At 44.2% G+C, this 16,592-nt stretch overlaps 2 protein-coding genes across 3 annotated transcripts; both read left to right on the top strand.

The window, feature by feature from the left end:
• Window positions 1–608: 608 nt before the first annotated feature.
• On the top strand, window positions 609–4,925 carry sp7 (Sp7 transcription factor). Its single transcript, XM_084021585.1, has 2 exons — window positions 609–705; window positions 2,135–4,925. Exons 1-2 carry the CDS (start codon window positions 670–672, stop codon window positions 3,479–3,481), a joined length of 1,383 nt encoding a protein of 460 aa, XP_083877711.1. The 5' UTR covers window positions 609–669; the 3' UTR covers window positions 3,482–4,925.
• A 5,620-nt stretch (window positions 4,926–10,545) lies between these two features.
• Window positions 10,546–16,543, top strand: tarbp2 (TAR (HIV) RNA binding protein 2). Of its 2 annotated transcripts, none has more exons than XM_084034963.1 (7): window positions 10,546–10,696; window positions 12,537–12,851; window positions 12,985–13,054; window positions 13,187–13,304; window positions 13,669–13,796; window positions 14,014–14,209; window positions 14,803–16,543. In XM_084034963.1, exons 2-7 carry the CDS (start codon window positions 12,547–12,549, stop codon window positions 14,958–14,960), a joined length of 975 nt encoding a protein of 324 aa, XP_083891089.1. In that variant the 5' UTR covers window positions 10,546–10,696; window positions 12,537–12,546; the 3' UTR covers window positions 14,961–16,543. The 2 variants fall into 2 exon arrangements, with proteins under 2 accessions (XP_083891089.1, XP_083891088.1); XM_084034962.1 differs by lacking the exon at window positions 10,546–10,696 and adding an exon at window positions 11,292–11,491.
• The last annotated feature ends 49 nt before the right edge of the window (window positions 16,544–16,592 follow it).

Raw genomic sequence — 16,592 nt, 5'->3', positions numbered from 1 at the left:
TATTGGAAACAGAGGGAGGGTTGAAACCAGAATAATAAAATCTCGGATGGAAACCACAGACTTGGTCAGCTTAATTTTTTTATTTATGTGGGGCAGGCAGGCCAAGGCTACTTGTTCTTTTGTTATTCTTCCTCTCTCAGGAGGAAAACCAGTGGGAGCTTCAGTCGGGTTTTCACGTCTTATTTACGGTTCTCCTATAGTAATGTTTCTAACAGTCTGAATACACTTTACAGCACGTCTAAATCTGTCATCCGGCAAGATGCTTCTCTATGAGATGATGTTAAACTCTGCTTTTTTCCCCCTCAGACTCCACTGGACTTATCCCAGTGGAAAAAATAATGCCAGCAAAACTGAAATAATGTCCACATGGTGATTGATGAGTAACCCATTCATGCATTTATCTTGAAAATGATTCGACACTCTCCGTTTGGGGAGGTGGGATGTCCTCTTTCTATCCACCAATCTACTTGCAGCTTCCTCCATCTCCGGGGTTTGTGTTGCCTCTCAGCGAGTCTTCAAAGAGCCCGGAGCCTGTAATTAGGGGGCGGGCTCTCCGTGCCTCAAAACACTTCCCCGCGTGAGTGCCCAACTTCTTCCAAACTGTCCCGGGACTCCGAGCTGCGCTTCTCCCGCTCCCCCTCAGCTTCCTTAGGATTTTGTTTCTCAGGGATGGCCGCATCTATTCTGGAGGTAGGGAATGTAATTGTAAGTAGACTTTTTTCTTCTTCTTTTTTTGCCTTTAACACAAGCTCAACTTTTAGGATGTGAACGCTGTTGAAAGTTTATAATCAAGTCATTACGTTGTAAGTGGAAGTGGGGAAACCTACAGCACAGTTTGGTTCGTAGGCTGAAGAATTATATACGACTGGTGATGAATCTATGACACAACAGGATGATGACAACTTTAATGTGTGTTTATAAAAAGTCTTAATCGTAGGTGGTTGAAAGCAATTTAAGGGTGAGCTGCTGACAATTTGGCTCAGAACCACAAAACTTTTACAACTTTTAACCTCCGTTCTTCTTAGAATTAGCCTTGGATTTACATTCGGGCATAAACCATTCATCCTATATACAATAAAGATAATTTAATAAGGAGTTTTCTCACGTGGCCACGAGCGGGTCAGATGTCAGTGGCTGGAGCACAGCAGGGATCGCAGGAGCAGTAAAAGACCTGAAAGTATGTAATGAAACGCGTTTAACCTGAAAGGCTGGGCTGACCCCGGGGCAGTTAGGAGATGACCACTAATCACCTCGACTTAAAGGTGTGATAATATTCTACACTCTCTACACAAATAGGATTAAAAGGTGATGCAGTGCACCCGGACTAAAAAAGGACAACTTCAGAACATATTTATTCCCTATAGAAGTATCACAGCAGTCTTATATTTACACCAAAGCAGGGAACATGCTATTTAAAGTACAAAACCATGTGATAGGACTAAAATAGTGATTTTTCATCAGTTATATCCACGTGTACAGTGAGGTAGCACAGAGAGACACACCACCTCTGACATGTTGTGCTACGGTGTTTAGTTACCTGCCCGTGGAAAAGGGAAACATTTAAAAAAGTTGTTTTGAGTGAAATTCCTTTAGTAGTGAAAAGTGGAAAATGTTTCCTAAAAGGGGCGAATGAAGATTCTGAATGTTTACACGAAATATATGAAGAAAACGGACCCAATGGTACAAAATCTGTACGAAAATCAGACGTACCGTGGCCTCGTCTAAACTCCTCCACGCCATGGCGATGACCAGCGAGAGGAGATGTTTGCTATGAATGACACACAGTTACAGTTGACTTACAGTGACTGTTTATGTATGTTGGAGACCGCGAAGACAGGTGGAAAAGGTTTAAAGCAAACACGCATGCAGAATTAAGAATAGCTTGTGGTTTAAGTGAAACAAAAGACTGAGGGAATTCCTCACGTTGCTGAGCGGAGCAGAACCTCCGCGAGCGCAAACATTCGCCGCTCGAAAAAGTTGCCCCGACCGCTTTGAAAGCGGAGAGAGAGCAGGAAAAAGCCAGCGGTGGTCGTCTGACATGAGTTTTTTATTAGAGTTGACACTGACAGAAGCAAGCAGCCATTTCCTGCAGACAGGCCCGTCTCATTTTCTCCCTTGTCTCCTCCCCCCCCAGGAAGATGCACGCTATGGCTCCAGTCCTCTGGCTATGTTAACCGCTACCTGTAACAAGTTCGGCAGCACAAGCCCCGTCAGGGATTCAGCTACACCCGGTAAGATCGGCAGCGCTACTCCAGTCAAGAAGCCCTACACCATGACCTCCGACCTTCAGACGGTGAAGAACGGGCGGACCGCAGACGGAAGTGGCCTGGCGGACTCCTACACTGGCTCCTTCGCCACAGCTGGAGGAGGTGGAGGTGGCGGGCTGCTCACCCCCACTGGAAGCCCCCCTCCTTCCGCTGGAGGCTACGCTACAGAATATAACCCTTTCTCCCACTCCTTCCAAACCTCCATCTCCCAGGACCCGTCTCTTTTAGTGTCCAAGGCCCACGCCACGGCCGACTGCCTCACCAGTGTCTACACCTCGCTGGATATGACTCACCCCTACGGCTCCTGGTATAAAGCCGGTATCCACCCCGGCATCACTGCTGCTCCGGCTAACGCCACGTCCTCCTGGTGGGATGTCCACCCCAACTCCAACTGGCTGTCCTCAGGCCAGCCCCAGGCTGACGGAGGTCTCCAGGCCTCCCTGCAGCCTGTGGCGCAACAGGCCTCCCTCAGCCCACAGTTACCCAGTTACAGCACCGACTTTACGCCACTCAACCCGGCCCCGTACCCGTCTGTGGGACTGGGCTCCTCCTCACACCTCCTCCAGCCCTCTCAGCACATGCTGCCCCAGGACATGTACAAGCCCAAGCCTGTGCAAAGCGCAGGGCTGATGGAGAGTCCCATGGGCCTAAAGCCTGCGAGAGGATCGGGCTACAGCGGAGGGGGCGCACCCACCAGGTCGTCATGTGACTGCCCCAACTGCCAGGAGCTGGAGAGGCTGGGGGCCTCGGCCGCATCCCTGAGGAAGAAGCCGGTCCACAGCTGCCACATCCCGGGCTGTGGGAAAGTCTACGGCAAGGCCTCCCACCTCAAGGCCCACCTGCGCTGGCACACCGGCGAGCGACCCTTTGTCTGCAACTGGCTGTTCTGCGGGAAGCGTTTCACCCGCTCGGACGAACTGGAGAGGCACGTGCGCACCCACACGCGCGAGAAGAAGTTCACCTGTCTACTGTGCAACAAGCGTTTCACGCGCAGCGACCACCTCTCTAAGCACCAGAAGACCCACGCGGACTCCGCCATGCAGGGCAAAGCCGTAGCCGTGGAGGGCGAGACGGATCCCCGGAGCGAGGAGACCACAGATCTCAACGCCGGCATCGTCCCCACCAATCCCGTCGCCGACCAAATCACCAACGGAGACGAGAAGACCGGCACGCCCAACGGAGTGGAGAACAGCAGCGGACTGTTGGAGATCTGACTTCACTAAGTCTTAGTACGATTTCAGACATGGTGGGTTTGTTTGTGAGGAAAAATTCACCTTTTAAATAAAAAGAAAAGACAGTATTTTGTTTCAGACACACAAGGATACAAAACGTTTTGTTGTTTGCAAAGACTTGATATGATATTTGAGCGAGTTTGCAGGCAGCAATCACTTCGTTTTCTCTGGGCCACACACACCAATATGAGCCTGCAAACAAACACCAATGCACAAATGTATGCAGGCAGACAGAAAAAAACCACACACATAACTATGAAACCAAGTCATGATGTACATGGAAACAAATATGACACACATGTGAACATACACAAGCGCAGGAATAATACGAGCAAAATTGCAAGCATATATATATATAACACACACACACACACACGCATGTAAACACAGTCATGCACACATTTTCTGCCTTTAAAATGAGACAAACCACTGGGGAAATTTAATCTGCGAAAGCAGAAGGAAAAGAGCTCTGAAGCCGCAAAAGGAAAGTCGTTTTAGAAGGAGACTTATGGTTAGGATGATAGAGTTGATGGAGCATTGCATGCCTGGAGAAAAATCTGATTTACAGCTGTACTTTGATACTTATTCATTATTCTTGAAACAATCAAAGGACGGTCTTACTTACTGCTTCTTGTTGCCAGAGACATTTTTGTGTTAAAGATTTTTTGCATTTCACTTTTTTGTTTGCTGTTTGCTTCATACGATGTCTAATTTAATTTCATATTTACATAAATAATCTAATTTATGTCTTAAATTATACACATGGGAGATTATCTTGCACCCTGCAGGAAATATAGTGCCTGAAATAAACGCAAGATGGTTAAAGTTGGCCAATAAGAAAATAAAATGCATTAAATTAAGACTTTTTTTTCTTATTTATTCGTAATAACGTGGCGTTTGGGGCTATGTTTTTAAAGATTAATTTATAGATCTTGAAGTTAGATGTGCGTGTAAACTATTTCTATATAATCTTTTAATTGTGAAATCTTCCACACCTGGCAAAGTAATGATTAATAAGGGCTTTTCCTTGTGTGTACATACTATATATTTGCAACAATATATAGATATTGTTAGGTGTGTTATTTTTCTACTTTTTTTTATGTATTTTCTATATTTTGTGTAACTTTCCAAGATGAAAAAAGATCTCTATCTATCTCATCGGTACAAAGAAACATAAGAGCTTAATTTTGCTCATTGAACTACCACTGTTTGCTGACTTGTTGTGAAATGAGTGTATATGATACTGTATATAGTGATGAAGCATTAAACCTCATAAAGGTAAAAAAAAAAAAACATGTAAAATTTGTGGTGTGAAACCATGACAATTTTTTTGGGTGCTTTCAAAAGTAAAGAAATTTCAAAAAAGCCTCATCTCTGCTGGTGTTATTCATATCTAAAGGTGATTTAAAATGCATTGAATTTAAGAATGAAGCTCCCCCACATCTCTGCCCCTCCTCTCCTCCGTCACTGTCGTACTTTTCACATCTTACTGTATTTCCACTTCACCAAATACTTTCTTTATCTTTCGCAGCGCAAACAAAGCCGTCCACTCAAGCGAAGTCTTAAGTCCACACAATGACCCCCTTTCAGAGAGCCACTGTAGTTACACTCAGGACAATTACTCCACTCTGTAGCTCCAGAGGGGTAATTACTTAGAGCGATGCTCCGGCAAAGTCGGGAGAGAGGAGAAGAGGGGATTAGGACATGGGAGTTGTGGTTGTATTGTTTATTGAGGGAGGCGGTGAAACAAAGGACCCCCAATTAAGGCAGGATGCAGGACGACAGACGTGATGTGGAGATACGACTGCGGAGGAGAAGCTGAGCTGATAGTGAGGTTTATTACAGTCTAAAAATCTCAGTTTTTCTAGATGACAAAGTCAAAAGTCACAACAAGTGGAAGTCGTGTGTCTTTCTGCTCAGTCGGGTCATTCATGTTATACTGCAGACTAGTTAAAATACTTGAGCTGGGTGGACTTCCCACTCTGCATTAAAGGATAGCCTCAGGAAAGATGAAGCCTGCAACAGATAGTAACAAAAGTTCTTAACAGGTGATGGTTGAAAGAGATGGTTTATTAAGGTGTATTAAAATCCTATCCCACAACCCAAGCATCCTTCTAAACTACATGATTTTACCAGTTCTAAAAAACTGTTTAAAAAAGAACAATATAATTTTTTTATATATATATAAAAAAGTAAAGAGTTTCATCATCAGAGAAGTGTAGACCTGGACAGCTGGAACCCCCTGAAGCTTCTGACTCTCCTGTTGTAACATTTACACTTCCCAGGCTGCATGGTTCCAATTTAGGGCTTCTAATGAGCTGTAGTTGAGGTCAATTTATATAAAACGTCCCGGGGCCGACTCTGTCATCATGGGCCGACATGTTTACGGTGGTCTGAAGTGGGCGCACGGTCGAGTCCACAACATAAAAGGCGAACAGGGAGAACGGGGTATATGGGTGGGGTGTGTCGGGCCAGCGAGGAGGAGGGGGGGGTTAAGAAGATGGTCAGTGGCTTTTAAAACCTCTGCTACTGGTATTTTCTGCCCTTTTTTTAAAAATACACTCCCTTAGCAGCGGCGGTGGCGTACTGTTGCCTTAACTTTATTTTTACTTCTTTTATTTAGAAAGCCAGGAAACATTAAGTGTTGCTTCAAATAAGGTCATAAAAAGAAAAATATACATGCAGTGACACATTGGGGGCAAAAAGAAGACGCTGCACAATCTCTTCCATATGTTTTTTTTTGTCGGCTCGTGCCCCTGTACTCCCTTCACAGAGACACATCACGGCACTTGTTATAGATCTAAAAAAGGTTCTTCCAGAGGATCCCAGACACACAAGTTAAAGCCATCACACTGGCCATTTCCGACCCAGCTAACACGAAGGGGGCAATTTTAAAAACATTCGCTCAGAGCGGTGTTTAGTTTAGCCGTAAGTCTTGATGAGTTACATAAACTGGCTGCTTAATGAATTACACCAGCGAGCTTTAACTCACTGAGGTCACAGCTGTTTCCAATGAGAGAACAGCTCACTGCGAGGTGTTGAAGAAAATGCTAATGAATCCTCTTTTTCCTGTTATTATCTGGCCCTGACTGAATAGCGGGACACAACAATGGGACATAGCCACAGGCACATGGGAGTGCAGGGCGGGCGGGAGGGGGGAGGGTTGTTGGGAGGCATGACAAAAGCACAGGTGTCTGCAGGTGTGACTGGGACTCTGTGGGCAGAGCGGAGGGGAAGGGAGGGGGAAAGGGAAAATAAATGTCAGCATGCCCAGAGGCTCGGCAGTCAGACCAGAAGTAAGGACAAGATAAGGGTTTTGGAAAAGGGGAACGGTATGCTGACCTGAGTGAACCATAACATGACCTGGAGAGGAGGAGAGGTCAGGCTAAACACAACGGCTTGGAGAGGAAAGCATGACAGATAAGAGCAAGAGGTAAAAAGTTCAGCCTATCACAGGTGAGTCATCATTTCCATTTGTTGGGAGAAGAAACAGCACCGTGTTACAGTCACTTAGTGCTCTTCTACACGCAGGAAGATGCTGTGGCGACGCGCGTCTCGGGTCCAGCTGATGCAACAATCTTGCATCTTGCAGCGCGGCTTCCCATCTCTGCTCGCCGAGGTCGTTATTACGTCGGTGATGGAGGTTAGACCACCCTACTCACTGTGCGGCTTGCATCATCACACTCGGGAGTGCTTTTTTTTTCATATCCCCCCCCCACTCTAATCACACAATGTCACGGCCCCTTTTAGTGTCAAAGCCCAGAAGTGCCTTTAAAGTTTAAAGGGAGTCCTCCCCTCGCTGCCCCCGATGCTCCAAATGCGGCACCAAATGAGGCCATTTTGTTTATAGGAACTGTGGGAGGGTTGTGGGTGACTCTGTGCCCCTTTAAAAAGATAATATGCTTCCCATTTAATGGCCTCCGGATGACAAATTGCTTCCAGGGGAAAATTAAGTTAAGAAAATTGCATGTGTGACACGTAAAGACATATCCACTCCACTCAGGATGCTTGACATCCATAATTCAATTATACGCAGCAGTAGGTACAGTTAGGTTTCTTTTAATAACCACAAGGCATGAATAGAGGGCATGCTTTGGCTCTTTATCGGTGATCACAACCATTTATTATTATGTTATATTAATGTGAGTATACTAATCGTAAGGAATCATTTATTTTATGTATCATTTTCAGATTTAAAGGTTGCTTAGGGGATCTAGAGTGAAGGCTTTTTTTGAGAAGAATAGCCTCACATCTATTTGAGATGGTTGATAGCCAATTATGACTTAATACCCAAATAAATATCTCTAAAGGACCCTTTAGAAAATTGCTTACGGTCTTGATTTGTATCCTGCCTGCCATCCAGCACCAAACCGGTCTTGTTTGTGTTTTTCAAGCCACTAAATATTTCCTTGGAACATTTTAAGTGAAGGGATTTATGAGAGACGGTGCAGAAAGGAGGAGTTGTGGATTTGTAAAAAAAAAAAAAAAACACACACACACACACACACAACACTCAGGAGAAAAAAGGTAGAGAAAACACAATTAGACGGACCTGCCACTAAGAGTACAATGGTGAGTGAGGAGAGAGAGAACACGGCCAAATAGAAAATGAATCTGGATTTGGATCAACTGAATTAGGAAACTGAGGAAGGAAAAAGAGTCAGGAGGGAGGAGAGAGAGAGAGAGAGAGACAGTAAGACAGACAGAGAGAGAGAGAGAGTTAAATTGTAGAAAGAGAACCGAGTGATTTGGGTTGGAAGCGGGAACAGGGAGCCTGGGTTGGCAGGGTTTTGGTGGAGGAGTGTGGTGGTTCAGAAGTCCTCCAGCGCGAGGCGCCAGTGTGTCCGGCGGGGGCCCTGACCATGAGCTGCCTCACCCCCCCAGAGCCACGGCCACAAACCCCCTCTCCCCCTTCACCACCAGCACCGCCACCCATCCAACCCAAAACCCACTGGCAGGCAGCGCTTCACTGAAGCTGCTGCTGCTGCTGCTGCTGCTGCTGCTGCTGCATGTTTATTTAATATTCTGAAGAAATTGAAATATCTTTGTGGGTTAACACACATACATACACAATTACATATCACTCACCCGCACACACACACACACACACACGAAGACACACACATGCACGCACGCATACGTTCACACACATCGCCGCCACAATATATAAATAAATAAAGTCGAGTAATAACGTTCTCTTGATCTGCGGCCAAGAATCGAGTCGAAGAAAATCTTTTTCAAATGGTGTTTTCAGAAGCGTAGAGGGAGGAGCGTGAATGTCTGACACTGCATGTTGCCTGACTCCCACAGAGGAGAGAGAGAGAGAGAAGTATCAAAGTGGTTGACAAACAAGGAATAGTTCCCATGTGACAGGAAGACAATAAATAAGGTCAAACATTTGAATAATGGCGCTGGTCGACCCCCATCGCACATGGATGGCGTTCAATCTAGTAAAAAAAAACTAAGCATTTCACATGTTAAGCAATTGAGCCCCTGAGTGTGTGGTCTGAGAATGAGAACATGTATATGAGGTGTTTGTGAAGTGCCAAATGAACAAACGTGCATGCCGCATCCATGCATTGGTGCACACACACACACACACACACACACACACACACGCGGTCCCACAACTTCTGATCATTACAAAGCAATTCCTTCAGACAAAAATCCCTTAAACAGCCTCGGGTTTTTGGGGCTTTATGCTATCCCCTCCTGTCTCCTCTCTCCTCAACAGCCACCAACCACCGCTGCTGCCAAAAATAACACAGGAGCGCCACTCGAACCCGCGCCTCACCACAGCGCAGCTTGGCTGCAAGAGAAGGATCAAAACACACACAAAAAAGGAAACACATCATATTGTGGAAGGAGGAGGGAGAGAGAGCATTCATACAGCTCCGTGCTTGAAGATATCCACTGATGATTTTGGCAACCAAAGAACCACACATACTAATGCGCCAGGCCAAGACAGGGGAAAGGAAAAGTGTGCTTGTGGATGTGTGTGTGTGGACGCGTTCATACGTTTTGGGGAGGGTGTACTGTGACTGAGATTGGTATTCATTTCTGATCGCGTTCAGTCAGGGATTCAGCCACAAGCTCAATAAAAAAACACTTACATTATCACGTTATAGGTCAATAAATTTGGATTTCCATCCGACAAATGACGACCGGGCGAACAAGACGAAAGTATGAAAAATGAGCAGATGGGGGATGTTCTGGTCACAGATAAATCATGGGTCTTTGATTGCAGGTTTGGGAGTTCAAACGGGAGACAGCTTTACTCATTGTCATGGCCGGTTCACGTTCGTGTTGCACTTGGCACGACACGCTGACGTGCCGATGCCAGCGAATGAAGCCATCAGCTCTATTTCAACGGTGGCCAGCAAGGGGGTTTGGTTTTTTTTTTTTACGATCATACCGTCGCGGGATTAATTGTCGAGCCGCAGAAATAAAAGGAAGCGATGGAAAGGTGGAAAATGCAGTGAAATATTTTTATGGAAGTGCTGCTTTATTAGTTGGGCAGAAGGTTCTGAACTTGTGGGTACAAAAGGATTAGGGTCCGCACGACTCCTCTGGGAATTCAGCAAGGAGGTCCAAACCAAGGAAAGAATCTGCACTAAAATTAGAGTTCACTGCCCTTAATCTTTTCTATATATACTATAAATAAACACACACACTCCAAAGGGAAAAAAAGCTTGGTTAAGCCATGCATAGATTCTTACTTGTTCCTATTTAATTGGGTTGTATTTTGTTTTACAGTGTTGAACCACTTTGTCTTGCAGTATGTGAAACACCTTGTACCTTTGTTTTGAAAGGTACTGTATCTATTAAGTGTTTTTTTTATTTAAGCTTAGGGTGGTCAGTCTACTACCAAACTATAGTGGGATTTCCTTTGTTTCTCTGACAGGTGCCAGGCAACCCAAGAGGCCCCATGTGCACTCACAAAGCCCCCCCAGCCAGAGAGGCTTCCCACATGGGGCAGATCAGTGACTGACTGTCGCCCCCTTCTGGTTCCTTTTAGTCACAGCAAAATGATTGCACCGCGAGTCGGGATGCAATGAAAAAGTTGTCTTGCCCAAGAAATGGTCGCTTCGTCGCCGTAGCCTATAATTGAGAGTGTTTGTCCGTTTGTAACCTGCAGGATGACGTCGTGCTCGCGCGCGCAACGGGACGAGGCAGAAACAACCGGCGTTTACTCAGGTACAGTTGGTTACTTACTTCAATACTTCCTGGTACTTTTGCAGTAGTTTTCTTGACAGTTGCAGCTTTGAAGATTCCAGCTCGCTCGGCGGCTTAGAAAACAAACCAAAAAAACTCTCACTTATTTGGCTTTTAATTCAGCAAATCCTGCACTTGCGTCATTAAACCACCCTCATGGTGCTGCCTTTACGTGCATGCGTTCACTATAACGTTACTAGCCAGGCACGTGAAGTATACGTTTACGTAGTTCTACGCTCTGCATGTTTTTTGTAAATATATTTTTGATGCAACATGTCTTTTTATTTCCCCACCAATGCGAACTGAATCCTCCTGCTTGTAAACGTTTATCGTGACTGTTCACCTGTTTCTGATGTGATGAAACACTGGATATTTGTACCTTTAGCCTCTCCACGAGAAAAACTCCGCACTAAAGCCACGCATGGTGAGCAGCCATGTCGGCGTTTCCCGGTGTTCAAAACGAACCAACCCGAGGCCTCCGCGGACCAATGAGAACTCGAGTTTCGCGGGACTCCGTCCTACGTCATATCTGTGCTCCAAACCGGACCCCGCTCGCTGCGTTTTGCGTGTCGGGAGCGGAGGGGGTTCGTCTACTCTTCTCACGTCGTTGTCTCGTCAGCTGTCTGGGGGGGAAATAGCGTCTAATGAAAACGAGTGTCTTGTTTTTTTCTGTGGGGGGATAAACCATCCGATACCGATCGGCTCTGTCTGCGTGAAATAGGGAATGAACGACGAGACAGCATCGGAAAGCTGGAAGAGAAACTCCGGGTGCTCCAGGTGCGAAGATGCACAGATGCTAAGCTAGCATAGCTAAAGCTAAAGCGAGGTTGACAGGCTGATAAAAAAAAGCTCATTTTAATCAATGCCACAAACAAAACTACTGCTTGACATTTAGGCTAACACTCCGACATGTTGTTAATATGAACTCTACTCAGCTAGCTTCGATCTAAGGTGTCATATGAGGGATTCAAAGAGGTCCAGTTGCCAACCTTAGTTTGCTGTCATCGGTTCATCTACAGTCTGTTACCCAGTTTGGTTTTTGGTAATTAAAACACTGTGCTATTGGTTTAGTGGCCGGAGCCACAGATCATCTGTTAATAGCCCAACAAGAATAAACAATACCAATTAATACATTTATTGGTATGGCACTTTTATAACACAAGCTGTCTTTCACATCCCCCTATAAGGAATAAACAACCTTTTAAGCAGCAGGCTGTTCTGATGACAGTTTATTAGATATACTTAACTATAACTAAAGCAGCTTCTGTTATTTCTGCCTACCCTCATTGACAGAAGAAATGAAAACACCATATTATACCATCAACACCTCTCTAAAACTTCAATATATATACCATTTCCCCATAATTTCTACTTAAGATTTCTGTATGAATGATATAACCATGCTTATAATATTATAATTAGTGTGTCTTCACCTAAAATGAGCTCTCATTTATTGGCGTACGTTTTGGGAGCTGAACTGCTGAGATTTCCCACAATATGAAGTAGTTTATTGTTTCTTCCACAGCGATTCTTATAGATTTGGGTAAGCTGGATAGACTGCACCGTTAATGCAGTTTGTTGTTTGTTTTTATATGCCGGGGCGGTGGCTTGGATATCTCCAAACCTTTTGTAATTTGTGTGAAGGAATCTCTAGTTAGATTAGCTTCAGCTCGGTGCAGCAATGACAGCATTCAATAGAAACGAGGACGAGAATCAAACAAACAACTGTGAATTGTTTCTTGAAAGGTACGAAGCCCTTTGTAAACTGCTGAAAAGTGGTTCCAACAGTTCTTTATAATGTCGGGCCCTTTCTTTTGTTCAGTATTGAGCAAATGCTGGCTGTGAATCCCGGAAAGACGCCCATCAGTCTGCTGCAGGAGTATGGAACGCGGATAGGCAAGACCCCAGTGTATGACCTGCTGAAGGCCGAGGGACAGGCCCACCAGCCCAACTTCACGTTCCGCGTCTCCGTCGGAGAGATCAGCTGCACCGGCCAAGGGCCCAGCAAGAAGGCAGCCAAGCACAAAGCAGCCGAGGCTGCTCTGAAGATGCTCAAGGGAGGGCTCGGAGTTCCCGTCGGAGTCGGTGTTGTGGGAGACGGGTTTATCGGGGTGGACGTGTCGACTGATGGAGACAGGTCAGCTTTTATTTAGACCTTTTAATTTCATTACATTGGTACACCTTGATACATAGACAGCCACATTAGGAGATCCATGTCCTAACATGAGTGTGGTTTCATTACTCCCTCTTCTATGTCACCTTCTGTAAAGCTCCCAGTCAGAGATGAAGACCTCCAGCAGTTCTCAGCAGTCTGAATGTAACCCTGTAGGAGCTCTACAGGTGAATACACAACATGTCGTATTTTGCTGTTTGGCTGTCTACTTGGACATGCTGTCATTGACAGTCATTGATGTTATTAACTGTATAGTTTATAGATTTTTAATAGTATTTGTCTGTGTACTTCTCTGCCAGGAGTTGGTGGTGCAGAAAGGATGGCGTTTGCCAGAGTACACAGTCACCCAGGAGTCTGGTCCAGCACACCGCAAGGAGTTCACCATGACCTGCAGGGTCGAGAGATTTGTGGAAATCGGTAAAGTTTCATTTATGTTCACATATCATGAAGTTGGTCATCAGTGATGAAACATTCAGGCGCTAATGATGTGATGCTGATAAAATCAGCTGAAAGTGAAGAAAATGATTTGTGTTCATATTACTGTTGTGCCGAGCAATTTCTGATTTCATTGACCTTTTACCCGCAACATACAGTATGAATTACAAGAGCATTGATGCCAATATTCACAGCAACATATAGATTAAACTAGCTAAATGAAAGCAGGTATCAAGTGAACTCTCCAGCTGCTTATGCTTATTTGCAAAGTCTTACTCGAATTAATATCATCGGCAATCAGTGATCATGATTTGTGCAGCATCACTCAATCTTCTGCTCTTTTCAGGAAGCGGAACCTCCAAGAAGCTCGCCAAGAGAAACGCAGCAGCTAAGATGTTATCACATATACACGACGTCCCAGTCGACCTGAGGACCAGCAATGAAGCCGACGTGGAAGAAGACACGTTCAACATGGTGAGAAACAAACAAATAGAATAAACGTTCTCTGTGCAACAGTTGACAAAGTTGATCCTGCATTTTAAATCATGCATAGTGCTTAATATTGTAAAGTCCTTTAACTGTTATGCAGAATGGAATAAGTAACATTACATCTCCCCTTTTTTACCAGCTTTTTTTACACAAGTGTTTCTAATGTTCATTAACTGTGAACTTCACCTCCCTGCACTCACAGCACATGGGGAACAGAGCGGAGACGGGTAAAAGTAAAGGCTTTAGTTGCACGTGGGACTCTTTGCGTAACTCTGCCGGAGAGAAGATCCTCCAGCTTCGCAGTCACCCCCTGGGCATGCCCACCGACTCCAACTTCTGCTCCCTGCTGGGCGACCTGTCTGCGGAGCAGCGCTTCGACGTTAGCTACCTGGATCTAGGTGAGTTTGCATTCAAACACGGTAGCTTTAGAAAAAAATGACGCTTGCGTTCCCTTCTGCACAGACAAGTTGAACACTGAGCATCTACATGCACAAAAAGTTACATTCTCGAGCATGTAAATATAATTAATTAGTGGAGCTCACTCTCTGAATGTGATAGATCATTTTTTTGTCCTTACATCATCTGCACATCAGTTTTTCACAACATTGTGGGGACATATTGACAGCTGCAGACCACAAAAAAAATGCTGCGTAGTTACTATTTATATCCCCGGATATAGAGGAAGTAGCCTGCAGTTGCTTGATGAACCGTCTTATTTGAGGACTTCACAGAAGGAGCAGAATTTTAAGCTCATGTTATCAGCATTCATTTGTTATTTGTGCAGAATCTTAGGTCAACACACTTGTGCTATCTAATACGTTATGTGTAGCAAAGCATTTCCTGTTTTTTTCCTTAGTTTTATAGCATGAAAACATGTGATGGGTAAATAAAAATTTGAAAATAATCAGTAGTTGCAGCCAAATACTTAATTTCTGAAAATTGTTTAGAAAAACCGTTCTGAACAAAAGCCTCAACATTGTTCTTGTTTCAGAAGAGCGCAGTCTGAGCGGCCTGTGCCAGTGTCTAGTGGAGCTGTCCACGCAGCCAATCACAGTGTGCCATGGCTTCGCCCCGAGCATCGATGCCGCTCGAGCCAACGCGGCCCACAATGCACTGCAGTACCTCAAAATCATGGCTGGCGGGAAGTGATGTCAGCTTCCTCCTCACAGACTCGAACTCGCCACCACACGATGCCGGGATCAATATTCTTCTTCGGATGACGGAGGCACTTTTCTGATGAGTTCTTATGACCTGAATTACCTCAAATGTGGAAATGGAGACTTTTTCTGTCCCCCAAATTAATCCGCGGAGCATTTTTCCCCCCCATGGTCGCATGGATTTCTTATCATCGCCACTGAAGATTAAGTTGCCCAAAAACTCATGTTCCCCTATCCTTATTTTTTGCATTTGTCACAAATCATTTTTTTGTTTGCCCAGCATCCATATGCAGCAGTACTTTCCTAAATGTCAAAAGTCTTTATTATAAATGGTGCTTTTTGCAGTGAACTCCCAAATAACTGCAGATAAATTATGATGTGACAAAAGAGTAGATAGATAGATATTGAGCTATGGAATCACCTATTATTGGTGCTTCGTTTAATCCCTGATCGTCGATGGATGAACGGAAGAAAAAAGAAAATCCAACCATGTGCCGAAACATGGAGAGAAAAGGACTCTGCTAAAAAGATAACAGAGGAAAATCATTTTAAAGACTGCCCTGTTTTCAGATGAGCTCGTATGAAAAAATGTGGCTCGTTTGTTGTATAATAGTCTGAACCCTAAGAAACTGTTGGCCTCTGTGGTGCTGTTAATGTTTGGCCATACAATTAGAATTTTGAAAACTTGCCATATTATCATTGTTTAAAATAATGAAGTCACAAGGTTTAAGATTTTGGAAATCCAGCCTTTCTTATGTTACTCTTTGGCTTTTCTTCCATTGAAATGCTGGGAAGGATCGATAGACTCAGATAAGTTATTGATTGATGAATTGTCCTTGTGATTTGTTTGTGTCGTTGGCCGAGTAGTAATAGAGGCAGTACTTACACTGTGTCTTTTTAATCGTGAGGATCATTTGAATACACTCTACAATATGACAATTACATTTAAAATCTACTTATTGGTCTCATATACTTGTGAAAATGCGAACAAGAATTAAGTATCACAACTTTTAAAACAAGCCAAGTCTTTGCATGATGAGTAAATCAATTTCAGTAAAAGAGTAGTACTGTAGTAGTAGTACTTACTACTTCTGATAAAACATTGTTCTCATTATTTTTGAGTTTCAATATCATAGACCTACAGACCGACCAGTTTCATTGGTTGTCTGGTATTGTTTCACTTCTAATTTAAACCCCTGTGATTTTTTTTGATCCCTTTAATGATTTTTGAAAATGTTTAATGGTGACTTTTCTTTATTATTATTATTATTATTTTTGTTTATCATTTCCTCCAACAACCTGTAGTGTCTTGGTTTAAGTAACTGGAATAAGTACTGAAAACAGTTTGAACTACTTGAAGAGATCGTGTCCTTTGCACAGTGCAGGCTGAGGCTCCTCCCACTGGTTTTTAGCTGCTGACACCATTGAATCCACGCTGACATCCGTACATTGAAGACAGACTGATTTTGTTTTGGAAGTAGAAAATGTTGCCCAGTTTTAGAATTATGATGAACTAAGATGTGAGCTCCATTTGAAAATGACTTTGTTTCCAATAAAACGTTTTTGTACATTTTACTGCCAACTGTTGTTGTAACTTGAACGTGGCTCAAATAACCCATTGGAT

Source organism: Eutrigla gurnardus (assembly GCF_963514095.1).
Source record: "Eutrigla gurnardus genome assembly, chromosome: 2".
NCBI lineage: Eukaryota > Metazoa > Chordata > Actinopteri > Perciformes > Triglidae > Eutrigla > Eutrigla gurnardus.
Note: the sequence above shows the minus strand (reverse complement) of the source record. Positions and strands in the feature narration are given on the sequence as shown.

Coding starts and splice junctions, on each gene's coding strand:
- sp7 (XM_084021585.1), top strand. CDS start 670: ATGGCCGCATCTATTCTGGAGGTAGGGAATGTAATT. Junction 706..2,134: donor TGGAGGTAGGGAATGTAATT/GTAAGTAGACTT, acceptor CTCCCCCCCCAG/GAAGATGCACGCTATGGCTC.
- tarbp2 (XM_084034962.1), top strand. CDS start 11,439: ATGAACGACGAGACAGCATCGGAAAGCTGGAAGAGAAACTCCGGGTGC. Junction 13,305..13,668: donor CGAGAGATTTGTGGAAATCG/GTAAAGTTTCAT, acceptor TGCTCTTTTCAG/GAAGCGGAACCTCCAAGAAG. Junction 13,797..14,013: donor AAGAAGACACGTTCAACATG/GTGAGAAACAAA, acceptor CTGCACTCACAG/CACATGGGGAACAGAGCGGA.